At 41.0% G+C, this 27,731-nt stretch overlaps 2 protein-coding genes across 5 annotated transcripts; one reads left to right on the top strand and one right to left on the bottom strand.

Moving 5' to 3' along the window:
- Nucleotides 1-3,828: 3,828 nt before the first annotated feature.
- lim2.2 (lens intrinsic membrane protein 2.2) lies at nt 3,829-7,830 on the top strand. Its single transcript, XM_008292206.1, has 4 exons — nt 3,829-4,006; nt 6,300-6,440; nt 7,042-7,176; nt 7,760-7,830. Exons 1-4 carry the CDS (start codon nt 3,829-3,831, stop codon nt 7,828-7,830), a joined length of 525 nt encoding a protein of 174 aa, XP_008290428.1.
- Nucleotides 7,831-9,278: 1,448 nt separating this feature from the next.
- LOC103364910 (GRAM domain-containing protein 3) lies at nt 9,279-26,066 on the bottom strand. Of its 4 annotated transcripts, none has more exons than XM_008292204.1 (13): nt 25,908-26,066; nt 16,104-16,280; nt 15,092-15,155; nt 14,893-14,965; nt 14,692-14,795; nt 14,495-14,593; nt 14,210-14,281; nt 13,769-13,837; nt 13,480-13,576; nt 13,231-13,320; nt 12,757-12,856; nt 12,072-12,179; nt 9,279-11,565 (listed from the first exon to the last, which is right to left on the bottom strand). In XM_008292204.1, the coding sequence occupies exons 1-13, from the start codon at nt 25,997-25,999 to the stop codon at nt 11,547-11,549; spliced, it is 1,164 nt and encodes a 387-aa protein (XP_008290426.1). In that variant the 5' UTR covers nt 26,000-26,066; the 3' UTR covers nt 9,279-11,546. The 4 variants fall into 4 exon arrangements, with proteins under 4 accessions (XP_008290426.1, XP_008290427.1, XP_008290424.1 ...); XM_008292205.1 differs by having other exon boundaries at nt 16,104-16,277; XM_008292202.1 differs by lacking the exon at nt 25,908-26,066 and adding an exon at nt 17,278-17,612.
- Nucleotides 26,067-27,731: the final 1,665 nt, after the last annotated feature.

Genomic DNA, 27,731 nt, shown 5'->3' with positions numbered 1-27,731 from the left:
GAGTCGGTGAAACGGTTATTAACAACTGGAGCAGCAGTGAGCACAAGAGCACAGTGTCCACGTACATCCCAGCATGGCACCACCAACTGCTGCGAGGGCTGTGTGTGTGTGCAATGGTGCGCATACATATCTGAGCGTTAAGCTGTTTTTATGTTGCTCAGTTTAAAGTCAAGTGTGTGTGTTGTGTGTGTAAATTGCGTAAAAGATGCATTTTTAAGGCAGAAATGCAGTCACTTTAAAAATGACAGTTTACACGTTTGTGTAAGTTTGAATACTGCTGTATATGTCTTTGTGAGTACGTGCCTGTGTGTGTGTGTGTGTGTGTGTGTGTGTGTGTGTGTGTGTGTGCGCGCAATCGAACATGGCATTCTGTAAATCTGTGTGTTTAGCTTTGCAGTTAAGATTTAAAGCTAAATAATGAGAACATTTGCCATAAATAGAAGAAACAAGGACATTCTTGTGTTTCATTTTGGAATCCACGCGAGGTTAAAAACGTACATAAGGTGTGTCTGTGTGTTCGCTTAATACCTTTCTGCTTGTGGCTTTTGTAAGTAGAACATAAAGATTAAAAGGCAAAAGGTGTAATTACAATATAGAGACGGCGTTAATACCTACCTTCACTGAAAAGTATGAATAAGTTCCCTGCAAGCACAGTTTCAAATTAGTTCTTCTCTCACAAACCCCCACTAAGTTTTAGTCAGAACTTGATAGAAAAAAAAAAAAGAATATGGAGTTAGAGTGTTGTTCAGCATGACATGATTTTACCAAAACAATTCATTCACGCACTGCTACTTCTGTAGGTTCCAAGAGACGCAGTGACTGGACCTCATGTTGTGGAAGGAAGCCACGTTTGGTTATGCATATCATAATGTGCCTTTTTGTAACAATTGTAGAAATTTTGGGATGTATGGACTGATGGATGGATTTATTTATTTATTTATCTATTTATTTACTTATTTGCTGCTTTATTTTGGTATTTTCTCATATGCCTTGTCAACTGTAAATCCTTACGATGTCACCGTAGTGCAGAAAATGACCACTCATCTGCATTTGTGCACACGTTACACATGTAGAAATCCCCAAAGTGTTTTTCCCTGTTGTTATTAAAAATTTTGTTTTTGTTTTTTTAATAATTAGTGCTTTATGTGAAGGTAGAAAATAGAATATGCACTGGTTTGGAATTTCAATGGTCAAGAGGATAATTAAAAAGTAAAAGTGTGCCAGACAAAAATTCAACATTGAGTTCTAGGCAAGGAAACGAGATGAATTGTAACACGGGACCCTGTTTGAGTTCACAGTGCTGGAGCTCAGTTGCTTGATAGATTTGGGGTAATTTGAAAAAAAAGAAGTGAAACCAAAGCCGTGAGAAGGGACCGAAAAAGGAGGAAAGGGTTAGGAATTATGTGTGTCGTTGTAGCCCCCCAAAACAACCCAGCTTTCTAAAGCAAAGACGCAGAGTGAGAAAGGGGAAGTAAAGGGCTGTGTAGTAAACCTTAAAACGGAATATACTGCAACTAAGAATAACAAGACATGAATCTTTTCAGAAGGTTAGTCAAGACAATGGTAATGATGCACTTTAAAAGAAGGAAATGCTGCAGGACTGCACGGTGTGAAATGACAGTTCTGGTCACGTCTTTCAGGATGTGGTTTTACCTTAATGTTTAAAGCCTTGTGCATGTGAAAAAAAAGAGAAGAGTGTGGGAGGAAGAATGTATGTCATGGGGTTATCATATAATGCATCATATTGTGATTGTCCACCTGTGTAAAGTAATGTTTGTGCACAAAAGTGTCACAAAAGGAGGGAACTGGGGTCACTGGGGTTCAATCTGTTAAAATAATAAACTAGTGGCTGTCTAACACATGTTGTTATTGCATTTGAATAAACAAAGATATTTTTAAGGGACACTTTAAAACTGGAATAAAGATGTAAAGTGGAAAAACTGAACTTGTTTTATATTTTAATGGATGCATCACGTGAGAAAAGCTCGTTAGGGCAACTCCTCTGGTTCAAGAGCAGGGTGCACACAGGTTCACTTTCTTCTCCACCCAATTGCTCATGCTCTCTAGTGCACAGGAGGACTGCCAGCGCCTGTCCAGCATACTCATATCGCTGGCATGGCTAAACTGTGGGGGCTGGGACGTGGTCACGGCCTTTGACAGAAAAGAATCTCATTATACACTTAGTATGGGTGCCAAGTCTGATCAGCTATTTTTGAGAAACAATGACGGAAAAAAGTTGGAGGAAAAAATGAAAGAAAGTCATGCCGTACGCAAGGAGAAAAATCACGTACAAGAGGTTAGAGACAGGAAGGTGATAAAGGGATGGAAGATAGAAGAGCAAGAGGGGCATTTACCATCACTCACATGCTGCGCTCGATCATTCCCTCTTTTGTGCAGCGGACAATGAGGGCCAGAGGTACAGGGTTTAAAAAGGATACGCACACTGTTACAACCAGCAGCCCTGGAGGGAGACCAGCCAAACCAGAGGTATCAGAAAAAAAATCTGGAATTACACAGAACCTGCGTTTACCGTACCGCCAGGAAGTTACTACTTTCTTTGAGGCTTTAAAAGGCTTATCGACAAACCTGCATTTGAAGAGCAATGACAACTACAAAGGCATAGAAGAGATGAAGACCTGTGCTTCTCCTACTGGAGGAAAATATCTGCACAGCTTACAAACTGGGCCTGGAAGCTAATACTTGTTAATGTAATTTGGCAAAATTGAACAACGGCATTATACAATAATAGGTTTGTGATGCAGGTGCATAGTTGTACGTTGGATGTGCATTGGCAAATTTTAAAGTTTTTTTGTTTTAAAGAGCTGCATTTAGCAATACAGGATTTGATATCAGTGTATGAAATCAGTGGTTTGCTGGCCGGGTGACAAAGAGCAACAGTGCTGACAGTTCAGTTGCTCGGTATTGGAAGATTAGTTTGTGTTGCATGGATGGAATTAGTAGTGAACAATGGCTCTGAACTGCCTGATAGGCAAGCTCATTGTCATGCAGCAGTTTGGGTCAAGTGCTTTGCTGGCTGCGACCAATTTGACAGCATTTTAAGGATGATTCAACTTCTTATTTGATGTGGGGACATGCATGATTGACTGAAACTGTAGGTGACTTTTTTCCTTCCTATGAACATGAGGATAATTTGTTAGTAGTTTAAAAAAAAATTTAAATACTTCATTTTAAACTGTTTTGAAAGAGGAAACTTGGGTTTCCTCCACTGGTGTAACTCATTTTAGAGCATTTACTAGGAAAAAAAGATGTGCTTAATTCATCCTGTGTACCTTAAAACTGAAGAGAGTATCTTCATTTAAACTAGCCACAGACACTAACAAAGGCATTTACTAGTGATGTTTTTGGGTCTTTCATTTCAAAAGATGTTTGGTCCAAGTTCTGGGTTGTCATGACCACCACTTACAATAACTGAGATGGTAGTATAAGTGTAATGTGCAGCAGAGACTTGACTTTTGTTATCTTGGGCAGCGATGGATAGCGATGCATAATGGATTTCATTTATTAGGTGCTTAACGCAGAGCTTTTTAGTTTACCATCTGTGTTATTCATCAGTCCACAGCAGAGACGCTTTAAAAGCCTACAAAACCCAGTTATTGAAGCTTATTCAATAGAAAATGCTTGTAAATGTCCAAGGAAAACTTCAATAAGTAAGAGGAGCTGATAAATTCATTCATATGTTTGAGCTCTTTTTTTTATTTTGTTAATAAATGCTAAATATTTAACGATGTACCTTCTCCACTCTTTCCCGTCTTCTCTGAACAGTTGTTGAATGTTTAGGAGGACAGTGTTTTCCCGGGCTTCTCCACGATGCTGTATACTTTAGCAGGAGGAGGCACGCTCTGTGGCGTGGCCGCCCTCGTGCTTCTCATCGTTTCTACGGCAACGGACTTCTGGATGCAGTATCGATACTCGGGTAGCTCGGCCAATCAGGGCCTTTGGAGGTTCTGCATCAACCACAAATGTCATGCCCACACTATAACTGTAGGTGAGTACTTCAGAAATGGTTTTCGGATTTTAAAAAAAAAAGGTTCAAAAAACATTGTTTTGGATGCAAGCGAATGTTTTGTCCTCTAGCCGTGTTCAACTGGACAGAAAAATCCTTTCACACTCTAACCATAACAACACAGAATACTGTAGGTCAATCTCGTAAAATTGAATGTAAAATAGCCCATTACAAATTAAAGTACTAACTGAGAAATCCTACTTAAGTAAAAGCACACATATGAGTACCAAAATGTAGATAAACTATCAAAGTAAAAGTACCGGTTGGATCCATCTGACTGATATATTATCATACACCGATCAGTCTCAACATTAAAACCACTTGCCTAATATAGTGAAGGTCAACAGCTCATCGAGGACTCCAGACTCCACAAGACCTCTGAGGGTGTCCTGCGCTATCAGGCACCAGGACGATCCTTGAAGTCCTCCAAACTGCAAGGTGGAGCATCCATGCATCAGATTAGTTTTTCCAGCACATCACAGAGACGCCTGATCGAGTTGAGATCTGGGGAATTTGGAGGCTAAGTCAACATCTTCAGCTCTTCCTCAAATCATTCCTGACCAGTGTTTGCAGTGTGCCAGGACACATTATCCTGCTAAAAAGAGGCCTCTGCCAGGAGTATACATGGTCTGCAACAAGGTTCAGATAGGTGGTAGCTTCCCACAGTGCATTCTGCTTCCACTTCCTTCCCTAATAAATGAGGCAAAAGCACCCAGCTGTGCTCAAAAGAAAACATGACTCATCATAACAGGCCATCTTCTTCTACTGCTCCATGGACCCGTTCTAACATTCACATGCATACTGTAGGTGCTTTAGGCAGAGGACAGTGTTCAGTATGGACACTTTGATCGGTCTGTGGCTACACAGCAAATGGCAATGCATCGTGTATCCTGACACCTCTCTATCATAGTCAGCTTTAGGGTTTTCAGCAGTTTGTGCGACAGTAACTTTTTAGTATGATTAGACCACACAGGCTAGTTGTACTCTCCACTTTCATCAGAAAGCTTTGGGGCTCCATGAACCCAGTTTTTGGTTTGTCCTTCTTTGGACCACTTTACCAAAACCTTTTGAGGATATATTAGCCTGCACTTGCTGCCTAATAAATCCCAACTCTTGCCAGGTGCCACTGCAACAAGATCATGAGCGTTACTTCCCTCTCCTGTTGGTGGTTTCAATGTTGTGACTGAGCAATGTGCATGACATCATTCGACAAAAATGCTGAAGCATCAGTGTGAAACAGCCTGTTACTGTTGTAGCTGCTGGAGATGGAGCTAGTTTTAATTACTTCATACAGTTTTATATACAGGGACAGCAGACAAATGTGAGGGATCTTCAAAATGATTAAAGGCGGACAAAAGAAGAAAAGGCAATGACACACACAAGTCTGCTTTCTCTCAATGATTTCCATATCGAACTGAAAACATGTGAGATGTTTTAAGGCAAAATTCAGTGGAGCTGTCAACAACTCAGACTTACAAAATGTGACCCTGACAGCACAGTGTGTTTTCTAAGACAGCAAGAAGCTAAAGGGCTGGAAATCACAGGTTTAATCTTTAACAGTGTTCTGTATTTTCAAAGCTAATTGTATTATCCCAAGTGTAAAGTCTTAATTCTACATAACTACTAATTAAAGCTGTCAAATGAATGTGATGCAGTAGAAGGTACACGAATCCCCTTTATAAAAACTGAAAAAAAGGGAGCATAAAATGAAGATAGGCATGTGAAGTATACGTCCTAACTCTATTCTGTAACAACAGCTCGACCAGTATTTCTAGAAAATTCTCCATTTGTGCAAAAGTAGGCTTAAGTTTAGCCCCTTATGGGAGGCAAACATTGGTTTCTCAAAAAGTTAACTAACCAATAATAAAACAGTCTTTTTTGCTTTTTAGCGTCGTCGAAAACAAATTTATTTAACTAAATAAAAAATATTCAGTCCACTGACTTCTAGAGATCTTTTGACCTGAATTGCGTCGAATCTAAACCAAGATGGCGGCGGCCTCCGATTGGAACTACTTAAAATATTCATTCGTGCAGTGAGACATTTTCACTATAATAATTTGAGGATTCGTGAATAATTCTGTTCGTATCTCCCAAATAGCGGTAGTTTGTTTGTTTGTTTGTTTGTTTGTTTTACATAACTTTCGCCGTTAAACTAACATTTACAGAAACCTCTTTGACTTGAGGGCACTCATGCTAATGCTAGCTTGGTGTTAGCCGAACTGTACGTGTGTGTGTATTCAGCATGCTAACGCGGTCCTGACCTTTTTGTGTCCAGCCTTCTGGGATGCAACGCGGGCCTTCATGCTGTTGGCGGTGCTGAGCTGTTTCGCCGGTGTGGTGCTCGGCCTGAGCGCCTTCACCAACGGCACCAAGAACCGGAGGGTCCGCACCGGCGGCATCGCCCTGGTGCTGTCAGGTAACCGAAGCACAACGCGGTTAGAGCAACGAAGGATGTTCCTCAGGCCGCTCTCCCTGGTTGGAGCTTTATTACTGTAGCTAAGAACTGATTTTGGGTCACTTAAGAGTTTAGCGAAAAAACTTGTTGCAACCTGCAAAGCACAATAGAGTTGTATATTTAAAAAATAATAATAATAATAAAATAAAATTTAAAAAAATATATTGCCATTTGTACGGGTACATTACGGTACAAGTACCCGGGAATTCTTCGTGCGTTTTCTCGAGTCACCTTCATATGAATAGTTAAGAATAAAATAAAGAAATTAAAGAAAAAGGTAAGAGCAGCAGCAATTAAAAAAACAAAAATATACATTATAAAATACATTTTAGAAAATACGTACACGTTATAAAAAATACTTTGCATTTTTTAAGAGTTAAAAATAAATACCTTGACAAGGTAATTGCACATATTTTGTGGCACACAGAAGTTATGCTGCACATGTTTGCTTGAAAACAAAAGTGAAATGATCATAGTAATTTTGCACATGTATTATACACTTTAATTTTACAACTCACATGTTAAGAGGGTAACCATTCACATTTTATTCAATTGTTCTCAGGTTTCCTTGCTCTGCTGGCTTTGGCAATCTACACCGGTGTGACCGTCACTTTCTTTGGCAAACGCTTCTTGGACTGGCGCTTTTCCTGGTCCTACATCTTAGGCTGGGTGGCCATCCTGTTGGCTTTTGCTGCAGGTACAGTTATGTTTGTTGTGATGCAAAATCAAGGACTGCAAATACTGTCAGCAGCCTTCATGGAAAGCAGATGGTGTTCGACAGGTTTTTGTTATTTTTTGGGGGTCAGCAATAACCAACTTAAGACACGTTTTGCTCTCCAGACATTGAAGTAAGTGAAAGTCAAGTATGTGTAGCAGTTACTGTGCATTTAGTTTCTATCAAACGTCCATTTTGTTGAAGAGCTGCACTGTATCTAGAAAGCAGCCCAGAGGCATCTAAATACACAAAGCAGTTATTTCTGGCTCATCTTGAAACCAGTTGTGCCTCAAATTATCCAAATTGCAAACTGTTATCAGCTAATCTTGTATTGAAATCTAAGTATTAAAAGCCACCGTGTTTGGGAAATAAAAATGTCCTAACTCAGTAACAATTTTCCATAACTAGCAATGATCCGTGCTTTTATACGCTTTCCTTTCTCGAAAACAACTATTTAAATATATTTTAAGATTCAGTTCTATTCATCATTTGTGTCATTCATTATTTGGAGATTGCTGCATGTAATTTCATGTCAAACATAAAACCTCGTGTGATTTTCTTTTAGGCGTGTTCCAGCTCTGTGCTTATCGGCGGACTACTGCAGAACCTGCTCCTTCAAACAACCAGGAAACCTGAACAAGACGAACACAGCGTTTAGCCCCGAGACCGTTGCAATGGATGTCGCTGCTGCTTTCTGAGTAACTAGAATGGAATAAATAGAAATCATAGATTCCTCTGTGGTTTCATTGCAACTCTCATGTATTCCCAATCTTTTTTTTTCTATATTTTAATCGTGATTCCAACTTTTAAATAGCACCTGGCTTTGGCACTTCACCAAGTGTGAGTGTCAAGAACATCAGTGTTTTGTTGCTGTTTACATTTAATCAACAAAGTATTTTTAATCTAACCAATTTGGGGGGAAAACATGCAAACTATGACTGGAAGTGAAGTCACTCATTAGAATGAAAAGCAACCTAAATGTGGTATACAGGGCAGCTGTGGCTCAGGTGGTTGTTCTCCAATCGCAAGGTTGGCAGTTCGATCCCCGGCCCCTCCACAGTCAAAGTTTTCTGGGGGAAGACACTGAAGTCAAAGTTGCTCCCGATGGCAGGCAGCACCTTGCATGGCAGCTCTGTCACCATTGTTGTATGAATGTGTGTGTGAATGGGTGAATGAGAAACACAGTGTAAAGCACTTTGGATAAAAGCGCTATATAAGTGCAGACCATTTACCATCTACCACTGCTTTATCTGTATGTAAGTGTTTCTCCACTAGATGGCGCTCTTATGACACATATAAGAGGCATTAACACACCACGAGTGCAGGAGAAGTTGCTTTATCACAAAGTGCTTATGTCATTCAGTGAGTTATCTAGTTTTAATATATCTCATATTTGAAGATTCTAGTTATGCCATCTCTAGAAGTTGCCGACTGTTTTTCCCCTTTAACATTGCAAACAACAGCAATTTGCAATTTTTAGTCACGAGCAGCGTCAACAAATCAACATGGTAGGAATAGCAATACAAGTGTAAACGAGGTCCTTGTAATGTTATATATTTCATCTATGGGATAAGAAATAGGCAGAAAAATATGATCCCAAATGTTATGAGAAGTATAGACTGCAGGCCTTTCCTAATGCAGGTATGTTTTTTTTTTGGCCTAATTATAAATAACACACTCTTTGTTAGAGATTTCTGTCTGATTTACAGTTGAGTTTCAGTGCGTCTTCTGTTCATTACATTTAGATATTCACAACCCTGTTGGGGTTTGGTTCAGGCATGTATAATCCAGCAGCACTGTATTGTAATTATGTTTCCATGCCAAAGATTCCCAGGTGCTCATTTTATGTAATATATTCTAAAACTCTCTCTGTACATGTACCGACAAAAGCTGAGCAGGAGGCAGCAACTGGGACAAATTCCTCATAACACCGGCGTGAAGTGCAAGTGGATGTAAGGTATGCGTGGTGATTGATTTTAATACTTTCTACATTTATTTTGGCACTCCCAAACTTCAGGAAGCACATTTCCATCTGCTTGATCCAGCCTTCTGTAGAAGCAGTAACGAGGCAAACACGCGGAAGATTATTTACTTCGAAACATTTGTTTTATTTTGAACAATAGCAAAGCCATCTCACAGAGACTACTTTGAATTACACAGAATGCAAATAAATATATATAGGACCATAGTCGAATTAAGGACATTAACAAATGATACAAAATTATTTACAACACTTTCAATAGTGCAAAACCACACAAATACTGCCCTCGTTAGGATTCTTGAAATGAGTCTATTTGAGGACTGTTACTGTGTGTGCTGCTCCCTGGTGGGAGGTTATAAGAACTGACAGTACTGTATATGGCGTGATGACAAAAACCTTAGTTAAATATTATGAATTACTCTCCTTTCCGAGGATGTGGCAAAAGTGAATTAATTCGCTACACCTCGCCAAGAAAAGCGTCCACAATGAGGGTGATGTTAAATCATGGATATGTGTTGTTAGGTTAATTTAAAAGGGTCATAAGAGGGGGGGAAGAAAAAAAAAGCAAGCATTCTGAGAAGCTGAATACAGTCGGATCGATTAGTAAAGTCAAGTGAACTCAATGGAAAAACAGGGTTTCTCGAAGGGATCGAGAAACCACAAAAGATGTACAGAATGTGGAACCCATCATGAGCACGAGACTTTGAAATGAAAAAGTTGACAACCTAAAACCACGTGGCAGGTAGCACCCACCACCCCTGAGTGAAAACAATTTAAAAAAGGTCTTAGCACCGTCAGATACCACAGAACGCCAGCTTTGCCATTTTCTCTCAATCCAAACACGGTGTCTTGGATTGTGACAGGCACAACACATTTTTTAAAGTGCGCTCGCTCGCTTGAGCCGTTTCTTTCACTCACATCTTTTCTTTTCTTTTTTTTTTCCTTACACAAATTCTTCCCCACAAACATCAAGCTCCACTTAAAAACTGCACACAAAAAGATAAATTACATTTTGCCATGCATAATAATTTGTTGCATATTGAAATTTCTTTTTGGGACCACTTGTTTCGCTGTTGAAAACTTGGACCTAACAGCAAGTGTGGTTCTAGATTCTCCTCTTCAGGTGATAAGAGTAAGAATGCATATACAGTATCAGTCAAGTGTCGATATTGCAGACACATACATGAACATTAGAAATACATTATTGGTGCTACTTTAAATAACCTGAAAAAAAATCTAGAAATGCCACTTGGTCCTCAAGAGGCCTGTCAAAGAAAGAGAGGTTTGTACTTTAACACAAGATAGTCGTTTTTCTGGTAGACAGGACATCAACAAGACATCTGAGCCAGACAGACTTTAAAATCTACTCTTGAAGACCAAAGTCATAGAAAAGTCGTACACAAAAACATGTCTATGCCTCTGAGACAACCTCCTCATTTCCTAGCGTACTAAGTATTTGTGCATTGATGATGCATTCATCCAGTAGAGACTGGAGGGAAACATAACCTCTGAGCATTGATCATTAAACAGGTTTAAATCATGCCAAAGACGAGGAAAGTAATACTGCAATCATTACTGATTGGAGAAAGAGAGAAAGTATAAGACCATCAGGAAAGTATTGAGCCTCAGCGGGCTGATCTGAATTTGAAATTTCAGCTATCATCATTTCAACCCACAGCTGATTAGGAATTTGGGGAGAAGTACCAAAAGAATTACTGATTTTAAAGATCAAGACAGGCTTGAATATACTGCTGAGGGATGGAGGGGTAAATACAAGATAATAAAAAAAACAAAACAACTTTTAAGTCATCTCTGTGCACTCATGCAAAAGACGTGCACTGTGTGCATCTTTGGCTATGCATAGCATTATGTCTCCGGTGGTGAGGTGCAAAAATAAGCACTACAGCAGGCTAATGCTGATTGGTAAAGCCCTGTTCAGACTGCATGCTCAGGTAGAGGAGGACCATGGACAACATAAGTTCACAGATGTGGAACAGTTACCGCCAAGAAAGTGCCCACCAACTTGGCCAGTGTGGCACCTTGCTGAGTTAGAGCCGTTTGGCTTTGGTTTAAACAACAGACACGCTGCAACCAGGCAGCATGTGGATACATTTTGGCTTGGCTCTATGAGACTAAGTCGCGGCATGTCCTTTAGTTCACTGCACTAGGAGGAAGTATAGCCCTTCAAGTCAACAAGTTGTTTCTGAAATTGCACAGGTTGGCCACTCTTCCTCTACGTAACAGCACAGGCCATGTTGGGAGCAGCGTCCGAGTACATTGAAGTTCTCCCGCCGGGTTCTGCTGGGAAGAGGCCAAAATAATCTTCCAATCATGAGTCAACCATTCTCTCCTTCAGTCACCGAGTGTTGGGCTATGTGTCTTGGTGGTACCTGTGAAAAGAGAGAAAAGCAGTTGAGCGGCATAGTAACAGCAACGGAACAACACTCAAGTATTCAGTTGCTTGGCAGTCAGGCTACACCCTTCACAGGAATTAATTTCCCGTTTCCTTGAACGAGAACAAAACCAATTACGCAACTGAGTAAACACTTGATCAGAATTCATAATCGATGTAGATCAGCGGGATTAGCACATATTATGTAAGCACGCCCAATCAGAACATTGCAAAATAAATGTATGTTTTTTTTCGTAACATTCTTAGTGGAGGGAAGCCTCTTAATCTTTGTTCAAATACAACAGTCGCTGTGCATGTTGTGGCCACTAGTGCAGAACCAGTGATGAGTGCAGAGATCAGATAATGCAGAGAGTGTTTTGGGTACAAGTAAGGCTGACTTTCCTGAACTTGTTTTTTTTAATTGCAAAGTGGTTGTCAGGCAGCATATAAACGGCTCAGCTCAGAACAACAAAAGACTGAAATCAAAAGTGAAAGACATCTTACCCGCTTTGTAAGGTGAACTCAGGCAGTGCGCCCAGGGATGTCAGCTGTTCCTCCAGGGCTACGATACGCAGACCGATGTATCCTGAAGACAGCAGCAGCAGCACAACCCTGCAGCATATTAAAAATGACAAGTCAGCAAGTGTTTACGGCCTTTTTTTATTAATGTTGGTAAATGATCAAGTTAATGTATTACTGGAGCGTCCCACAGGTTCTTGAAGGAGTAACAACAGTTGATTACTTAATTAGGCATAATTTTTAGAAGGTTTAGTTGCCAGCTGTGCCGGTGCCAAGGCTGCAAACAAACTGCACGGCCAATAAACACGGTGTAGAAAATAAACAGGCAGAAAAGCCGATAAAGGCTCGCTTTAGAAGACGGCTTTGATGCACCGATGTTCACTTTCATGGGTGCCAATGTAGGTTTAGACAATTATGCAATTACTAGCAAATCTGAAGTGCAAAAAAACCCCCAAAAAACAATATATTAAAAAATTAAAAAATAAATAAATTGGCAGATTAGATTTTTTTCACAGTGTGTTCTACAACTACCAGCACAAATTTCTCAACCGTTCCTTCAAGGTTTGTGACTTTCACAGTGAAGGCTCAGCTTTAGATTAGCACCCAGCAAGATAAGGCAGTGGATTAAAGGAAGAGATAGAACAGGCTAGAAAACGGAAGTGCTACTTACAAAATCAAGTAAATGAAGAGCAGTGTGTTGAGGGTGCTAGCCTCTCTCTGAACCAGCAGGGACTTTGCTTTTTCAGTCACACTCCAGACCCAAGATCCACCTGAAAGGAAGAAAGAAATGTACACGTAGCATGAATACCATGGGTCCAAGTTGCATGTGTCTTTTATCTATCTATTGTTCTGTGCATATTTTGTGGTCAACTGTACAGAAGAAAAACAAATGTGCCAACATCATGATTAAAAAAGAAGTTGTGGGTTTCTAAGTGACTATGCATGGTTCAAAATCTAGGTGTCAACCTAACACTCAAGAAATTTGCATTTTGTAGCAACTATCAACCTGAAGATATTACAGTGTGGCTCCTACAGAGCCTAAAAAGACGGACAGATGTCTACTCTATCAGTAGACTATTCAGTCAGAGTTTTGCAGGAGTTACACTGAAAGCTAATGTTAACTGGTAAGTCGTGTGTGCATTACCTGATACAGACAGCTCCTCTGAGGAAGAGCTATCACTCTGGTGCATGTGCAGGTTCCTAAACGTGGGGGCGTTCCCATTAGGCACTGCGTCTGCAGACGGAAGAGAGCGTTTTCTGTTAGACCTTCAAGTTTGCGCTTATGGGCTACTTACAAAACATTATTTATAAACAGTTCTCTTTCATACATGATCATTCCAGGCATATGCAAGGTTTGGTATGTTGTACATGATAATTGGTGTTGAATTCTCACCTCGGTGTGGTCTATGTAGAGGCTGGTCCTGTAAAGACTGAGACTCGGAGCCATCGAACTGGTCGAAGCTGTCGTCCAGACTGGACTGGCTGGAGGTCTGTTGATAAGAGACAAAGGCAGATCAATACAACTTAAAAAGGCAAGTTGTCTAGACACAGGAAAAAATTAAGGTTTTGGTAAACACTACCATTAAAATACTCCAATTACAAACACCCCAACTGGACCCTATGACATGAGCTATCTAACAATCCTAATTTACATGTTTTGAAATGGAGGAAACTTCTCTTACCACAAGTTTGCTCTTATCGAAGCTGTTCTCAGCAGAAGAGAAGACAGGGCTACTATTTGTACTGCCATCCTGTAACAGAGAAAATCAAAATATATCATCATGTTGTCAGTTCTAACAAATAGAATTTTAAGTCTACATACTTTAAAACATTTTTTTAGGTACACTATAGAAGGGATAAACTAAGAGGGTTATAATTGCAGGGCAGCCTCCTCTCCTAATCAAACCTTTTTCAGAATTTTAGACTGATGAGAAAATGTACATTGTATTGAAATGCTTTCACAGCTCAAAACAATGTCATTTTACAGTCTTAAGCAAACAATCTGGCTGCAATCCATTTGTGTTAATGTCACTAATGTTCTCCCTTTCAGTTTTACCACATTTCAATCAACTGCAAAGCTTTTGTTTTTTGGAGCTCTCCAACTCTTGATGTGAATAACTCACCTCTATCTGAGGACAGACTGAACGCAGGAGCTGATAACACGATTCTCTGTTCCGCAGCGACACGAAGAGAAACTGAATAATGAGAAAAAAACACGACTATTAACCATCTGCCCTGGTGGTGAACCAACATCATAAAGTAAGTTCAGAAATTGATTAGATAATATATAAAGCAGAGTTCAATGTCAATGAACAAGTGTTACATTTCGCTTTGCACATCGCCAGTCATTAAACAGACTGTATACACAACAGCTGTCGATAAGGACTGTGCTAACATGACCAACGGACCTTCTCTCCTTCTGTGGTACGAATCGACAAGGCGTTGGGTACCAGCAAAGCCGTGTTCTGCTTCTTCACTATGTGGATGCTGGAAATTGGAATCACTACCTGCAAAAACACACACGAAGAAAAGGCCGGCATTAGACATCGGTCAAATTAAACAGTGAATTAAAAAAAATGGCAGGCTATGCTGAGCTGATGCCTACCTTAGTGTCTTTAAGCAAAACTGAGGAGTAGAAACAGGCATGGGTGTCCGTGACGTACAGCCGACCGTGGTAGGGCACTTCCTTCTGCAGGGCACAGATGTATGCTGGGGAAAGAAGTGGACGACAAAAAAAACTTTAGCCTCATAAAGTTAAATGATTTTAGTTCAAGTCACTTCAACATGTTCGTTTATGTTCACCTACCATGTATCAAGTCTTCACTCTCAGGAATGTCTGGAAACAACTTGTGGAATGTCTTGTTGTGCTTTATGAAGCTCTGAAAAGAAACGCAGAAAATGTTATTTGAAATTTATAGCAACCATATTAATATGGTGCAGTAAAAGTACAACAGAGATCTGTGCTTCTAGCTGACAAGCATCATCTAAAGTTAAGGCGGACTTACACTTTGTGTGCCAGTACTCTCTGTCTTCTCAAAGCCTTTGTTGTCAACATCAAATGTCTGCGACCTGCGGAGACGAAGAGCACACCTGTCAGGTTAGTGAAAGTCTTGTCTCAACAGGAATGCGCTAATGTTAGGAGGTAGACACAACATGACTGCACACTTCAGTCTATCGCAGGATATGCCTTTTCATCACTTTTTCCACATGAGACTCTTTCTCAAGAACTCTTTCACACCATCTGAGGTGCAAAGAACCCTGTTACGAGTGCTGCAAACAAGCATAACTTTAATACTATGAGAAACACAAACATATGAATATCTTTAAAAAGCCAAGGCCGCCGTGGCAGAGCAGGGTCAACATCTGATGAGAACATTTTTTCATCTCTGATAAAATGGTGCCATATTTTGCAAGTTAATGAGGTTTTCACTGACAGCGGTGGTGTGTTTCTCGCCGTGGGTGCTCAAAACTGCTTAAGTGGTACAGGAGAGTGTTCAAAATGCCCACACAAGTAGGCAGCGACTGAGATGAAGATTGCTCTGTATGTCTGCTGCCAGCAAATATCGCAAATCCATCCCAAACATTTGAATCATGTGAGAAAACAGTCAGCCTACAAGGGCTGTGCAGTCATGTGTGTGTCACGGCTGAGCACCAGCTGACAGTTAGGGCAGGTCTTGTGATACAGGTTCAGAATAGCTGCAAGTCTCCACAACATGAAACGTGAAGCGTCTCAAGACAGTGACGGATTTTTTATTTTTATTTTTTTTAATATTAACACTTCAGGGGTTTAAATGTTTTATTACTTTTACGTGTAATTAAGGTGATTTCTTTACCTACCAGATTACACATATCTGTGTCATGTAGCTATTTTCTGTTGTATACGAAAAACTTGCTCATCAAGACAAGGCAGGATTTTAGCATCACTGTATGTGCGGCTTTATGCTCAGAGATTTTAAGTTTGATTTTAGTCCCAAACACATCTTTTATGTAATGAAGCCTTTCCATATAAAATCCTACCTGATGGCTACTTGTCTGGTGAGGGTTTTGTGCTGTTGCTGGATCTCGAGCTGTGCCGCCTCCAAGCTCAAAGCCTTCCTGGCCTCCACCTTCTTGATGGTGCCATTGCTCAAGCTACTCCTGCTTTTCTTCACTTTGGCTGGCAGCCCGCCACCGCTGCTCTCCACTGGGTAGCTGCTGGACATGGGGGAGAAAAGAAAAAAAGCACAGATTTAGCAACATGCTGTATGTTTTTTCAGAATCACTTTCAAGAGTACATATGTTGCGCACACAGAATTCCTCTTGGGAGAGTTGCTGTGATAGCGCGACATGTCACGGCATGATTATTGCAATTTAACAATGATTCAGCGCACAGTCAGTCTGAGCACCAACTGAGGAAACTCATCAACTATGTAGCAGCATATATTTAAATAAAACAAAATTGTATCCAGGCGTACCTCAGCTACTTCACAAAAATCTGAACAATTTAGACAATTAAAGCAGATCTAAACAGACTTATAAACCCATCAACAAACAAAAAAAATCTGAATAAGCTAGGGTGAAAATCAACACCTGTAAATGTTCTAATATATAAATGCATGGTTAAATGCATTTGCAACAGCACATATCACATTTCACATCGCCTTTAGATTAGAATTTAGCTCCTTGACATCATACAATCACGCCCTTTCTGCTTGAAATAAAAGCCTCTGACTGGCCTGATATTTGACAATGGACTTATCTGTATGATGTGTCTGGAATGTTTACCCTTTTCCCAAATGAAAAAATTTTATTGATACACAGTGCGTCAGCGCTCAGGTTGTACAATTGCACCTTCGGGTTGTTATACAAGCTCGTCAGCGTAGGCTTGTGTTCTGAAACTGACAATCCTATCCATAAAGTGGAACAAAACAGCCTTGTAAAAGAATAGTCACTGGATTTACAACAGGCAATATGCTCTTCAAAGGCCATGGCTTGTCCTTGACCGAGAACAAGTGACTCCCCCCAAAATAAACTCATTTAAAAACATCACCTAAAGCCTGCTCAGTAAGCTGAATGCAGACAAGATGAACCTAAATCCAAGAATCACAATAATGACAATGATACAGGACAAATATGAGTAAACTTTCCATTTCAAAGAACAAACAAACTTAAAAAAAAAAACAACAATAAACAACTACATAAACCAGCTTACCTTGTAAATTTAAATCGTTTTGATGACCGAAAACTCATATACCTACTCACAGTAGGCATTTCCTACTCTTACAGATGGAATGAAAAAAAATAAATAACCAACTGCTCTCTAGAAGTTTTGCTCACTGGCCTCACACGACCAAAACACAAGTAAAAAAAAAAAAAAAAAAGGTGGGCAACCAACAAAATCTGATGCCCCAAAAATATCTTTATAGTCCTCTTTAAATTCCAAATGCGTAGTCCAAGATAAGTTGCAGTGCTGGTTAAGTAAGAGTTCTTCGCCACATCCTGCTAGAAAAAACTGTTGCTGCGTTGCTCGATGAATGTGCTAGTAAAGAGGAAGCCACTTTGTGTTGAGAATGGTGTGACACTCCGTAGTGGGTGACGTCAAGCTTTGCCACTCCCCCCCACGGCCCAACAGGCATTAAAGAGACCGGCGTACATACAGTCCCTCTCCCTCTCACACAGAGTCAGCAGAGCGCAACGCAGGCACCGGCATGTTTAAGAAAACAAGGCCCATCCCGCAAAATCTTCCACTGACAGACATTATCCGAGATTAAAACCCTTTCTAGGTGGCAGTTCTAGAAAGATGGCAGGAATAGAGAGAAAAAAACACAAACAAACAAAAAAACATACAGCTCTGTGCATGAGGGAGAAAGTATAAATTCTTGTGAGGTGCTCAGACTAGCCCATCTGGCCTGATGTAGGAGTGGTGCATTATCCACATCTGTCTTCAGGCCATAAATCTAACCAGGGAGACGGAAGAACACGCAGCACTCCCTCAAATATCTTCCTTGAAATCACTCAGTAGTCAAATATCTGATATCATCAAACATTACACATCAGCAACAATCTTGTTGACTGGATGCCTGATGGATCAGATTGTTTTGCTTTCTTTTCCTCCGTCAGCAACCGTACAACTGAACAATCTGTGCTCGGCGACACCTCGAGTAATTGGGACAAAGGTGAAAGAGGAAAAAACATGAAATGTGACTTCAGCTGGATGCCTACGCTGTAATTACGTTCAAGTGACGATGCAAAAGAACATCATGTAAAAAGGGGCGGAAAACTATTTGTGCAATGGAATCTTTTTATTCTCTTGTGTGTCAGCTTGTTTCTGAATGTGCAATTACTAACCATTGTTTTAAGATGGGTACTGTACTCCAGAAACAATCCTAATCTATTCACTAGATATTCTAAAATATAAACACCAATCAGACAATATCAAAACTTTGGATAAGTAAACTACTATGGCTGGTGTTTAGACAAAAGGCAGCACACTGGAAGAACCAGTTCATAATCCATGCCAAACTGATGGCCAGGTGTTTAGGTTTTATTATGCTCATCTGACCCATTTAAGGGGTCAGATGGTTATGGGGTTAAAGCAGCAGGGCAATATAGGCAATATTCAAACATTAACAACTGTTTGACTTTCTCAACAGCTTCCTCTCTTTGCACAGGGCTAACCGTAACCATTAACAAGATCATGTTGACACCACTTCCTGGAAGACTCTGGGAAGTACGCCTCTACTGCAGCCGAGAGGCGCTCTGTATTTACTCATATAAAAAGCTCAAGCTTGATGTTTGGAAATTCTGATTTCTTGCTGTTGCCGTCATTGTTTTTTGTTCTGAGTTACTTGGATAACAGATCCTTGATTACAAGTATCTGGTCCTTCACTAACACGATGTCTGTGGAGTTTATGTCAACACACCCAGACAGTCAGGCATATTGTTAACCGAGAGGTTCCAAGAAATACTGCTATTGTCATTATACTCACAGGTGAGGATTTAAAAAGAAGAAATTCAAGAATCTAATGATGCAACATGCAGTGAAACATTACATATTCCGTGCGACGGTTATCAGGTCTGACACAAAGGTGGAAACTGACTCAGTGTAATAGCCCATAAAAGCGTTCAAGGCCAAAGCCATCAAGGGTAGGCAGGTGTGTTTCAGTCATCACTGGGAAAAAAAAAAAAAAAGTCACCAAATGATAGCACTGTGGAAAAAAAACATTTAGGAAATGTCCTACAAATAGCCACATTATCTAAACCATTTACAAAGCAGGAGGCGGCCTGAGATGGGTGTGAATCGGACGGATTAAGACCCTGGCCTCTGACCTACTTCCTTGTTAAAGCAATGAGTGCCACAAATCAATTTTGGGCCTAGTTTTACCGCCGCTCCTGATATTAAACACCGACGTATTAAATTCTCAGAACCAGCAGATTAAAATGGGCATACACAAGGTTGTAGAGGCATATCAGGATTCACTCTCGTGTACAGTTTGTTTCAAGAGGTCTGCGGAGGGGGAAACCTACGGCACGAACAGCAACCTCACATGATAACATGTTCTGTGAAAGACCGATTACAGAGAAACGCATCAGTTCGTCTTCTTTATCTGCATTTGTTGTGGTATGATCTTAGGAGATGAGAAAAATTACTTTGTCACAGAGTGAACGGACATTAGCTCAGACCTGTGACCTCTGTGGTGCTCACGTGTTTTTCAAGATGGTGACAACATGAGAAAAGTATGACCAAAAAAAAACATTAATTCCCACAAGTCAGTGAAAAGGTATGTATTCTCACTTTCAAAACAAACAGAAAGTATTTAAGCTTTTAGTCCACATTTACTCAGTGTTAAGTTGATCAGCTCAGCCTTGTCTGACAGTTTGAGAAGCACCGTCAATGATCAGTAAGTAGATCTGTTTGCTCGTCTTACCTTCCCAGATCCTGGGAGCACTGAGAACCAGCCGCAGCACCCTGTTGGTTCGACGAGCCTTTCCCTCTTGCCATGACAAACTAAATTCCCCCTTTCTCAGCCTTCCACGATCCCAAAAAGCTTGCAGCCACCACTGGTGAAGACAGCAGAATATGGCAATACCTTTTGCACTTTATCCCTGGAGCATAACCAGTCAAATCGAAAGGGAGTAAAGGTCTTTTCTTTTTTTTTCTTTTTTACTGCAATGGTGCACGCAAGGGTGGAGATAGAGCCAGAGCCAAAAATACACAGCAGGACAGGCAAAGAGAAAGAGCACACTGAAAAGACCCAAGTAAAAAAAGAGAGTCGCTCAGTTTCAAACCCCTAATGCCCTCCCAAGCTTTGTCCTTTTCTGATGCAGTCTCAGGCTGTGTTGTCTTGGAAACTGTTAACAGTAGGAGGTAGGTGGTGGATATGTGGGGGTTGAGAAACAGTGCCAGGGTATTCTCGGTTTAGAAAAGCCAACAACAACATTCAATACCCTATTCTAAATGACAACAAGGAGATGGTTAAAAAGCAACCAGTACAATGCGCATGACAATAGTGAACTCGCAGTCTTTGTGCAGGCTGTAAATGGGACTGACCGCGTGACTGTTTGTGCTCGACTGGGGGAAAAGCTTGAAAAGTTCATGAAAGAAAAATAGCCAATAGGTTAATGTAGTGTACTGTGAACGTAGCAGACCCTGGTTAGTTACAGACTGGGAGCTGCTGTTCATCAATAATCTATTTCTACACCCATGACATCATCCATCCGGGAAACTTAGCAGACGGATAAAGTCAAACTGCACTCGTGACATCGGTCCTAATTTAGCCACCGTATATCACCCCTTAGCTCTCCTGTCTAACCACCACCTGTCAGGTTTTCACTGCAAACCTCTTGGAATCGAGCTGCAGGATCAACACCGAGACAGCTGTGTTATAAATACAGTCGGCCATAATCAAAACAGCACAGGTTGGATCCTCACTGTACAGCCATGTGGCCCCTCTGAGCCCTTGAGCCTCAGGAAGGAACTCATGCCCGACAAAAGAAGAAGAGGCATTTGTCCTGGATACCAGCGGTAGAAAATCACACGTGGTAAAAGGTTTCAACAGGGAAACAGGCCAGTGTTTCATCCTTTAACCCCACTTTGTAAAGCTCTTAATTGGCAGCACAACTTTCCAAAACATATACCGTACACAACAACCTTAATCTAGCAACTTCAAAGTCACATAATGCTGATACGTGGAGATGATCCAAGACTCTAATTAATCCCTCAACATATCACTTCATCCTGCAGACATTTAAGCAGGAAAAGGGGTGTCTCAGCAGTCCCTTTCATTAGCCTGCAACAATTACTGAATATAATGTGCATCACAATGCTATCAAGTAGACGAAGGGTGATATTTATTCACACATGCCAAATTCAACACTCATTCGTGTGTACATAATGCAAAAGCAAATCTACCTAGGGATCGCAACTCTACATTTATGAGATAAGACTTACACAACGCTTGTAAGGAGGTGCATGGCCACCTACGTTCACCTTTGCTCTTGAAAAAAGCAGTTATGCTTAAAATAGTTTTCCGGTCTTAAACTGATAACCAACTTCCTGTTAGGTTTAGTATGCATGAACTGAAATATATATGAACAGAGCTGACCGAGGCCTTTATTTGATAAGAAAATGTAAGAAAGGCCTTTACATATAGTGATCATGCATCTTTGAATGATTAAAAAAAACATGTAAAAGGTGACCACATATGTTTGAATTCACTGTAATGTAGCTTTGACTAAGGTGGTGGCTAATTTCTCCAGCGCAGGACATTCCAGTCAGCAGAAGAACTCCTCAGGGTACAGAGATATGATGCTTTCATTTTCTGTCCCGAGACGAGACAGATGATCCCAAGAGTCCGGCTGCAGACGTCAGCCATATGTCAGCTGGTCTGCAGTGCTAGCACTCTTAAGACAAAATTGCGTCTGTACACAGTGCTTTCCCATGACCAACCCTGCAACAACATGAGGCCCTGCTTCACGTTTTGAGGATCGCAAACGTTTTACATCCATGAAACCTCCATGAGATCTGCTGGGAATGAGCAGAACTGCATAACGTGAGAGCACCATCTTCTGGACGGCCGTTGATAATTGTTGTCATGTGACCTGCTGATTCTCCAGCATCCAATCAAAACCAGTTTATTCACACATCACATCACCTGACAGTCATAAACTGTAAAAGTCTGTGACAGTCCTGTTTGCAACAACAAATAAAAGTAATTTCAGTTTTTCAGAGGTTTAAATCTGGTCCATTTCATCACAAGTCATTTGAATTCATACCCAGAAAACAAAAAAATAAATGACTACAGCCCAAAATACAGTTCTGGGGTGAACTGAAAAGAATAATATGTTCACATGTATATATGTGAATGTGTGTGTGAGCTTCAATAGAGCAGTCAGGAAGGGCAGGGAAGCAAGCCAGTGGTCATGGCAAAATAACACACAGTCTGTGGCGCCCTGCCAGGGCTCAGTCTGCAGGAAAACTCTGTGTGTGTGTGTGTGTGCGTGCGTACGTGTGCCAAGTGGAACAGAGAGTGTGTCTGTGTGCATGTGCTGCGGCGTCCGAGTGTGTGTTTGCGTGGGAAGTCATGCGGCCTTGTGCACGCAGCATCTCCCTCCACTTCCTCTGTGCAAACTGGGCTCGAAGACAGAGAAAGTCTTTCTTCAAGACGACAGAGTGCTCATAGTGACCGGGCATGTGAGCAGCGGGAATAGCGTGGCGGTGGGAGCTAGGAAAATCCCACCTGACTTTAAAATCATTAAAGGTAAAAGTAGGCCACTCTGCTGTATGCGAGGGGGGGCTCAGACTTAATCTACAGTTTAAAAAATAAAAATAAAAAAAATGTTGTTAATCTCAGCTTCTCAAACCAGCAGGCTGTCCAGATGAACGGTCATACACACAAATTATTTCATGTGCCAAAGCCATTTTAGGTCCAAAATGAAATGCACATTCACTTTTAGCCCTGAAAATCTGGTACAAGCCAGTTTATAGCTGACTTACTGTCCAGCTTAAAAATTAAACATACGTTGAATAAAATAGAGCAGGAGAGCTCATCTATATATTATGCAGACTAAAGTCTATGTGACTTCACTGATTAGTCACTGCTTGCCAAGTACCTACTGCCCACAACTATACTTCTGAGATTCCTTTTGAGTGTGCTTCTACTCCAAATAAGCATTCTATTTATACAATTAAATTTATTCAGGTAATTAAATCATCCAAATATCACTACATACATTAGATTTTGCCCTGTCTCTCTTTCTCTCTGTATCCACATTGAGTTTCTACTGAGCTAGGAAACTCCAAACAAATCTACAGCTGATCACATAAAAAAATAAATGGCTAATGCACTGCATGCATGGTTGACATTAAGTCTAGTGGTAGAGAAAATTGTTCCTGGGGTGATGGCTTGTTTGAAGAAGGGTGTTTTGTATTTCTTTTGTTTGCTTTTCTCTACAGATACTTCAGGATCCAGTGAGCAGCTTAGCTTGACACAGTGATGCCAAAACAGTCTATCCACTTTCCAAAGGACTAAGTTTACCTTGAAAACAAATGCTATTAAAAAAGGGTTGACTTGCACAGTGTTTTATGACCAAACAGAGAACATTCTGCGTGAAAGTCACCATATCAATACGTTATCCTGCTGTTCACAGCAGAGCGTAATAGACAAGCTTTAACACGCCTTTAGATAAGCCTGCATAAAACTTCACGTGTCTGAAATTACCCTGACCTATGGCAGCTGCTTTAGGTGGAATTCAACAGTGCATTGTGAGCAGCAAAAGGTGAAAGAGCCAAGAAGGATATAGCATTTTTCTTGGCTCTGTGACAAGGGCAGAGGAGTGGTCATTAGCACTAGCCTGACGGAGGCAACACATAACCTCAACCATCGGCAGCTGGTTAACTCGCAACCCTTCATTAAGCGATAAACAGTCCTGCAGATGTGGTTTTCATCCTTTAACTTCAGTTTTCCCTCTACGCCTGCAGCACATCTCATAATTTAGACCTACAGTTTTCACTGCCCACAGCGGCAAGGAAGCTGTGTCCTGGGAGCATCTTCCTGGAGCCAACAGGACGCCTGCAGAGCTGCCCCACCCAGCCTATTCTAGGCTCCTCCAACTCAACGAGCCTTGCAGCTATACCAGGTTCTTCCCTATTAAAAAGCAATTCACATCTCTTTGACCTTGTGCCTAGAAAACCTGTGTGCAAAGCAACGTAGAATGAGCTCACAAGCAGGGGTTCAGTGTTATGGCATGCACTTAACTGCTACCTGAACTAATTTGTTTCTCAGCAATACTTTCATTCAATATAACTGACATTTTCTCCTTCATTCTGGAGATTTACTTATAAAAGGACAACAAATGATGACTTTGGCTAGATGCGGCATATGGTAAGAGCCTTAGCTCACTGAGGCCTGACACTGTCACAACAAGTGCATTTGTGTGTGTTGTGGAAACAGATTATCACCCCACATACCATACTACAGACACACCATAGCTATACTGATAACCAGCAGGCTGCTTCTGATTGGAGGGGGTCTTGTGGACCAGCAAATGGCTATCTATGGGGAAGAAAGTGAAACGCACCCAGGACAAGGAGTACTGACAGTGAGATAGTGGGAGCATTTATATAACACCATGTACCACCTGTGGTCGACTCATGGGAACTAAAAATAGCCTTTTCGAGGAAAACATAGACTTGCTCGTCTCATGTGTGACCAGTACGTGTGTGTGTGAGAGCTTCCCTGGAGGTGGAGGGTAACACAATATATGTGTGCATGTTTGAAAGAGTGTGTGGCTGAATGTGGTGATCTCGAAATGCCCCTCTGGCAGGTCTGTCTACGCTGGAGCTGAACAGGACTGGATCATTCATGATCATCACAGATGATCAAATAGTGATGTAAACCTGACCCACTTAGGCCATTCGATGAAGTCATGCTTTCTGAGCAGTTGGCAAAGACAAGATTAAGAACCGACCAGATCTGGACTAGCTTTGTTTAATGGCACGCTTCCACTTGTAAGGCTGTTTATGTATGTGGACTGGAATAGATTACCACTTATCTTGCAGACATAAACAACACAAGGAGCACAACAAGGCTAATTTGGGTAAATCCTTGCGTTCTCGGAAATGAGCAAAATCAGAAAAGAAACAAGTGAGAAAAAATGAAACCACCTACAGTGTCTGAAGACACCTCTCAGAAAAGCCAGACAGAGCAATCAAGTATTTCCAACATAAACTGCACTCATTCTGCCAATCAGTAACGTTTTACCACAGGAAAACATCACACCCAAGGCTACTGGAGTCTCCTTTTAAACATACCAACAGGGTCAGGTGTGTAGGTCATCAGCTCAGTCAATGGATGAGCTAACGACCTGAAGTGAGGCTTATGCTAAAGGATATTGCAGATTTTCTAGTACTGATTGTGCTAATGCACACTATTATTGCAAAGATGCTCCCAACAGTCACCGTCTACTGCTACCTTGTCTATTTTAGTTCCTATCTTTTCACAGTTTTGATTAAACTTAACTAATTATCGGTGTTCTTGTATGTGTGACCGTTAGCTTAAGTGCATTTAAATGCCAACACATCTTCAGCCAAGCGGACGGCTAGCATGCTAGCATAATGTACCCACTGACGTAAGAGACGTATTCTTTCACGTTTCGATTAAAATCCTTTCCTAAAACATATTTCATAGTGTTATATTAAATACTACATTGCAGTGAAATCAAACAATTATATATTGTCGGGCAATCTGTTGTCAGCTAAGAAACGCAGAGCGTTAGCATCCACCCTGTTGATGATGCTCACCGGCAGATAGCGGTTCAGCTAGCCACAGTCATTCCGCTTACCTCTCTTTCATGAAGTGCTTTATTCTGACGATGGCCTTCTCGTCGATCTTCCTGAGGAAGGTTTTCAACCTCTCCCTTTTGTTTTCAAGCATTCTTCCCTCAGCCAGTGGTGGTCGGTTCGTGTAGAAACGACGCTCCACGCCAAACTCCACCGTTCTCGTTTGGCTTCGGTTCTTCTTTTTTCTCTTCTCACTTCATCTACGGCTGATTAAGATAATGAGCTTAAATCGGACCAAGTCAGAGGACCAATCAGAGACGGAGACGACTTGGGAAAAAACGGTCATGTCAGACTCGTCGTCCAATCACAGTGGGGTTGTTGGCTTCCACCGACCGCCCACTGCCTTATATGGTAGACGGGCTGTCCCATTCTCAGGACCTACAAAAGGTAGGCCTGTGTTGTTATTGTGATAGTGTGGTCCTCCTAATCAATCATTTACCTGTGTATTTCACGTGTGAACAACACGGGGAGTACACACTGTGGCTTAACATGTGAGTTTCATGTGCCATTATCACACTTAACTTAATCTGAGAGAAAATTACTGTAATGATACACCAGGGTGGGGCTGCTACAGAGAGCTTAATTTCTGTTAAGGTAAAATAATGCTACACCTTCATATCAGTGATAGTAACATGATATAGAATACATGCATACAAATATATTAAATGCATACCTTTAAGCTACTACAAATAGCTGCTTTTTAGAGAGCATATGTGAATGCAGGACTAAATGGTTTGATGAACTACAAAAGCTAGCAGCATCCATTAAGTCACAAAGTGAATTCACTTCAATCTTGTAATAAGTCAGGCAATCAATGAGCATTTGTTCCTGTTCTTATGAAGGAAAACAAAGACCAGAAGCTCAGAGGATGAATTAATTAATTGCTGACTTTTATTCTAATGCCACAGTATGAAACACTTCCTGGGCAGCATTGAGCATGGAGCTAAAGAAGGGGCAAGGATCTCGCCACCCCCTCCACTGGAAAAAAAAAAAAAAAGAAAGGCAGCAACTGCAGCAACAAATGGCAAAGTCACACACCTTCTGTATGATCAGCAGACCAAAGCTGTAAGGCCAAAGTTTAGACCGTCAGCTAAGTCACATTGTAATCACACTGGATGACTGCGCGTGTGTGTTCCTTGTGACTACTGTGTGTGTTAAAACATTTTTTAACCAGGTAAAGTAATTGTTTGAAGTGGCTTTGAGTGAGTTGTGTGAGGGTTCTCTGTAGCTGACCCTGAACCCCAACCCTGTGAGGAAGTTGTAAAGAAGGGCACCTAATGAAAAGTAAAAATAAACAACATAGATTATAGTTTTGAGGAAAGATGAACTATTTTGGATATTTTTATGGCTGAAACTAAAATTGAAGACTTACAGAAACATTTTTACAAACCTGGTTGTATGAAGCACATTAGAAACAGCTAAACTGAATAATACAAGCATTTCTGAGTCCAATCTACGACTGATGTCATTGATTTGTCAAATCGTGACAAACCAGTGACTTGCCATTAACACTCAGATCACTCTAATTACAGCACTACTTCCTCGGGAGTTTTTCAACACTGTATTGAAAGAGGCCTTGAGCACACCACAAAAGAAACACTATCAGTTTAGAGAAATCCTCTGAAAGCCTTTTTTTTTTTCTTCACTTGGCAGATCAGGCGCTGCCACGCTACCAGGAACAGGAGATTCAGTGTATTGGCACATGACACAGCAGCAAACACGCCACCTCCACACAATCTGGCCCACACTTGACAGCCCCCGGTCTTCCCTTCCGCCTCCTCTGCTAGGAAACAAGGCAGATAGAGAGGAGGTAATCATGCTTCATA

The sequence above is a fragment of the Stegastes partitus genome, unplaced genomic scaffold (genome assembly GCF_000690725.1).
Source record: "Stegastes partitus isolate 25-593 unplaced genomic scaffold, Stegastes_partitus-1.0.2 Scaffold793, whole genome shotgun sequence".
Classification (NCBI taxonomy): Eukaryota; Metazoa; Chordata; class Actinopteri; family Pomacentridae; genus Stegastes; species Stegastes partitus.
Note: the sequence above shows the minus strand (reverse complement) of the source record. Positions and strands in the feature narration are given on the sequence as shown.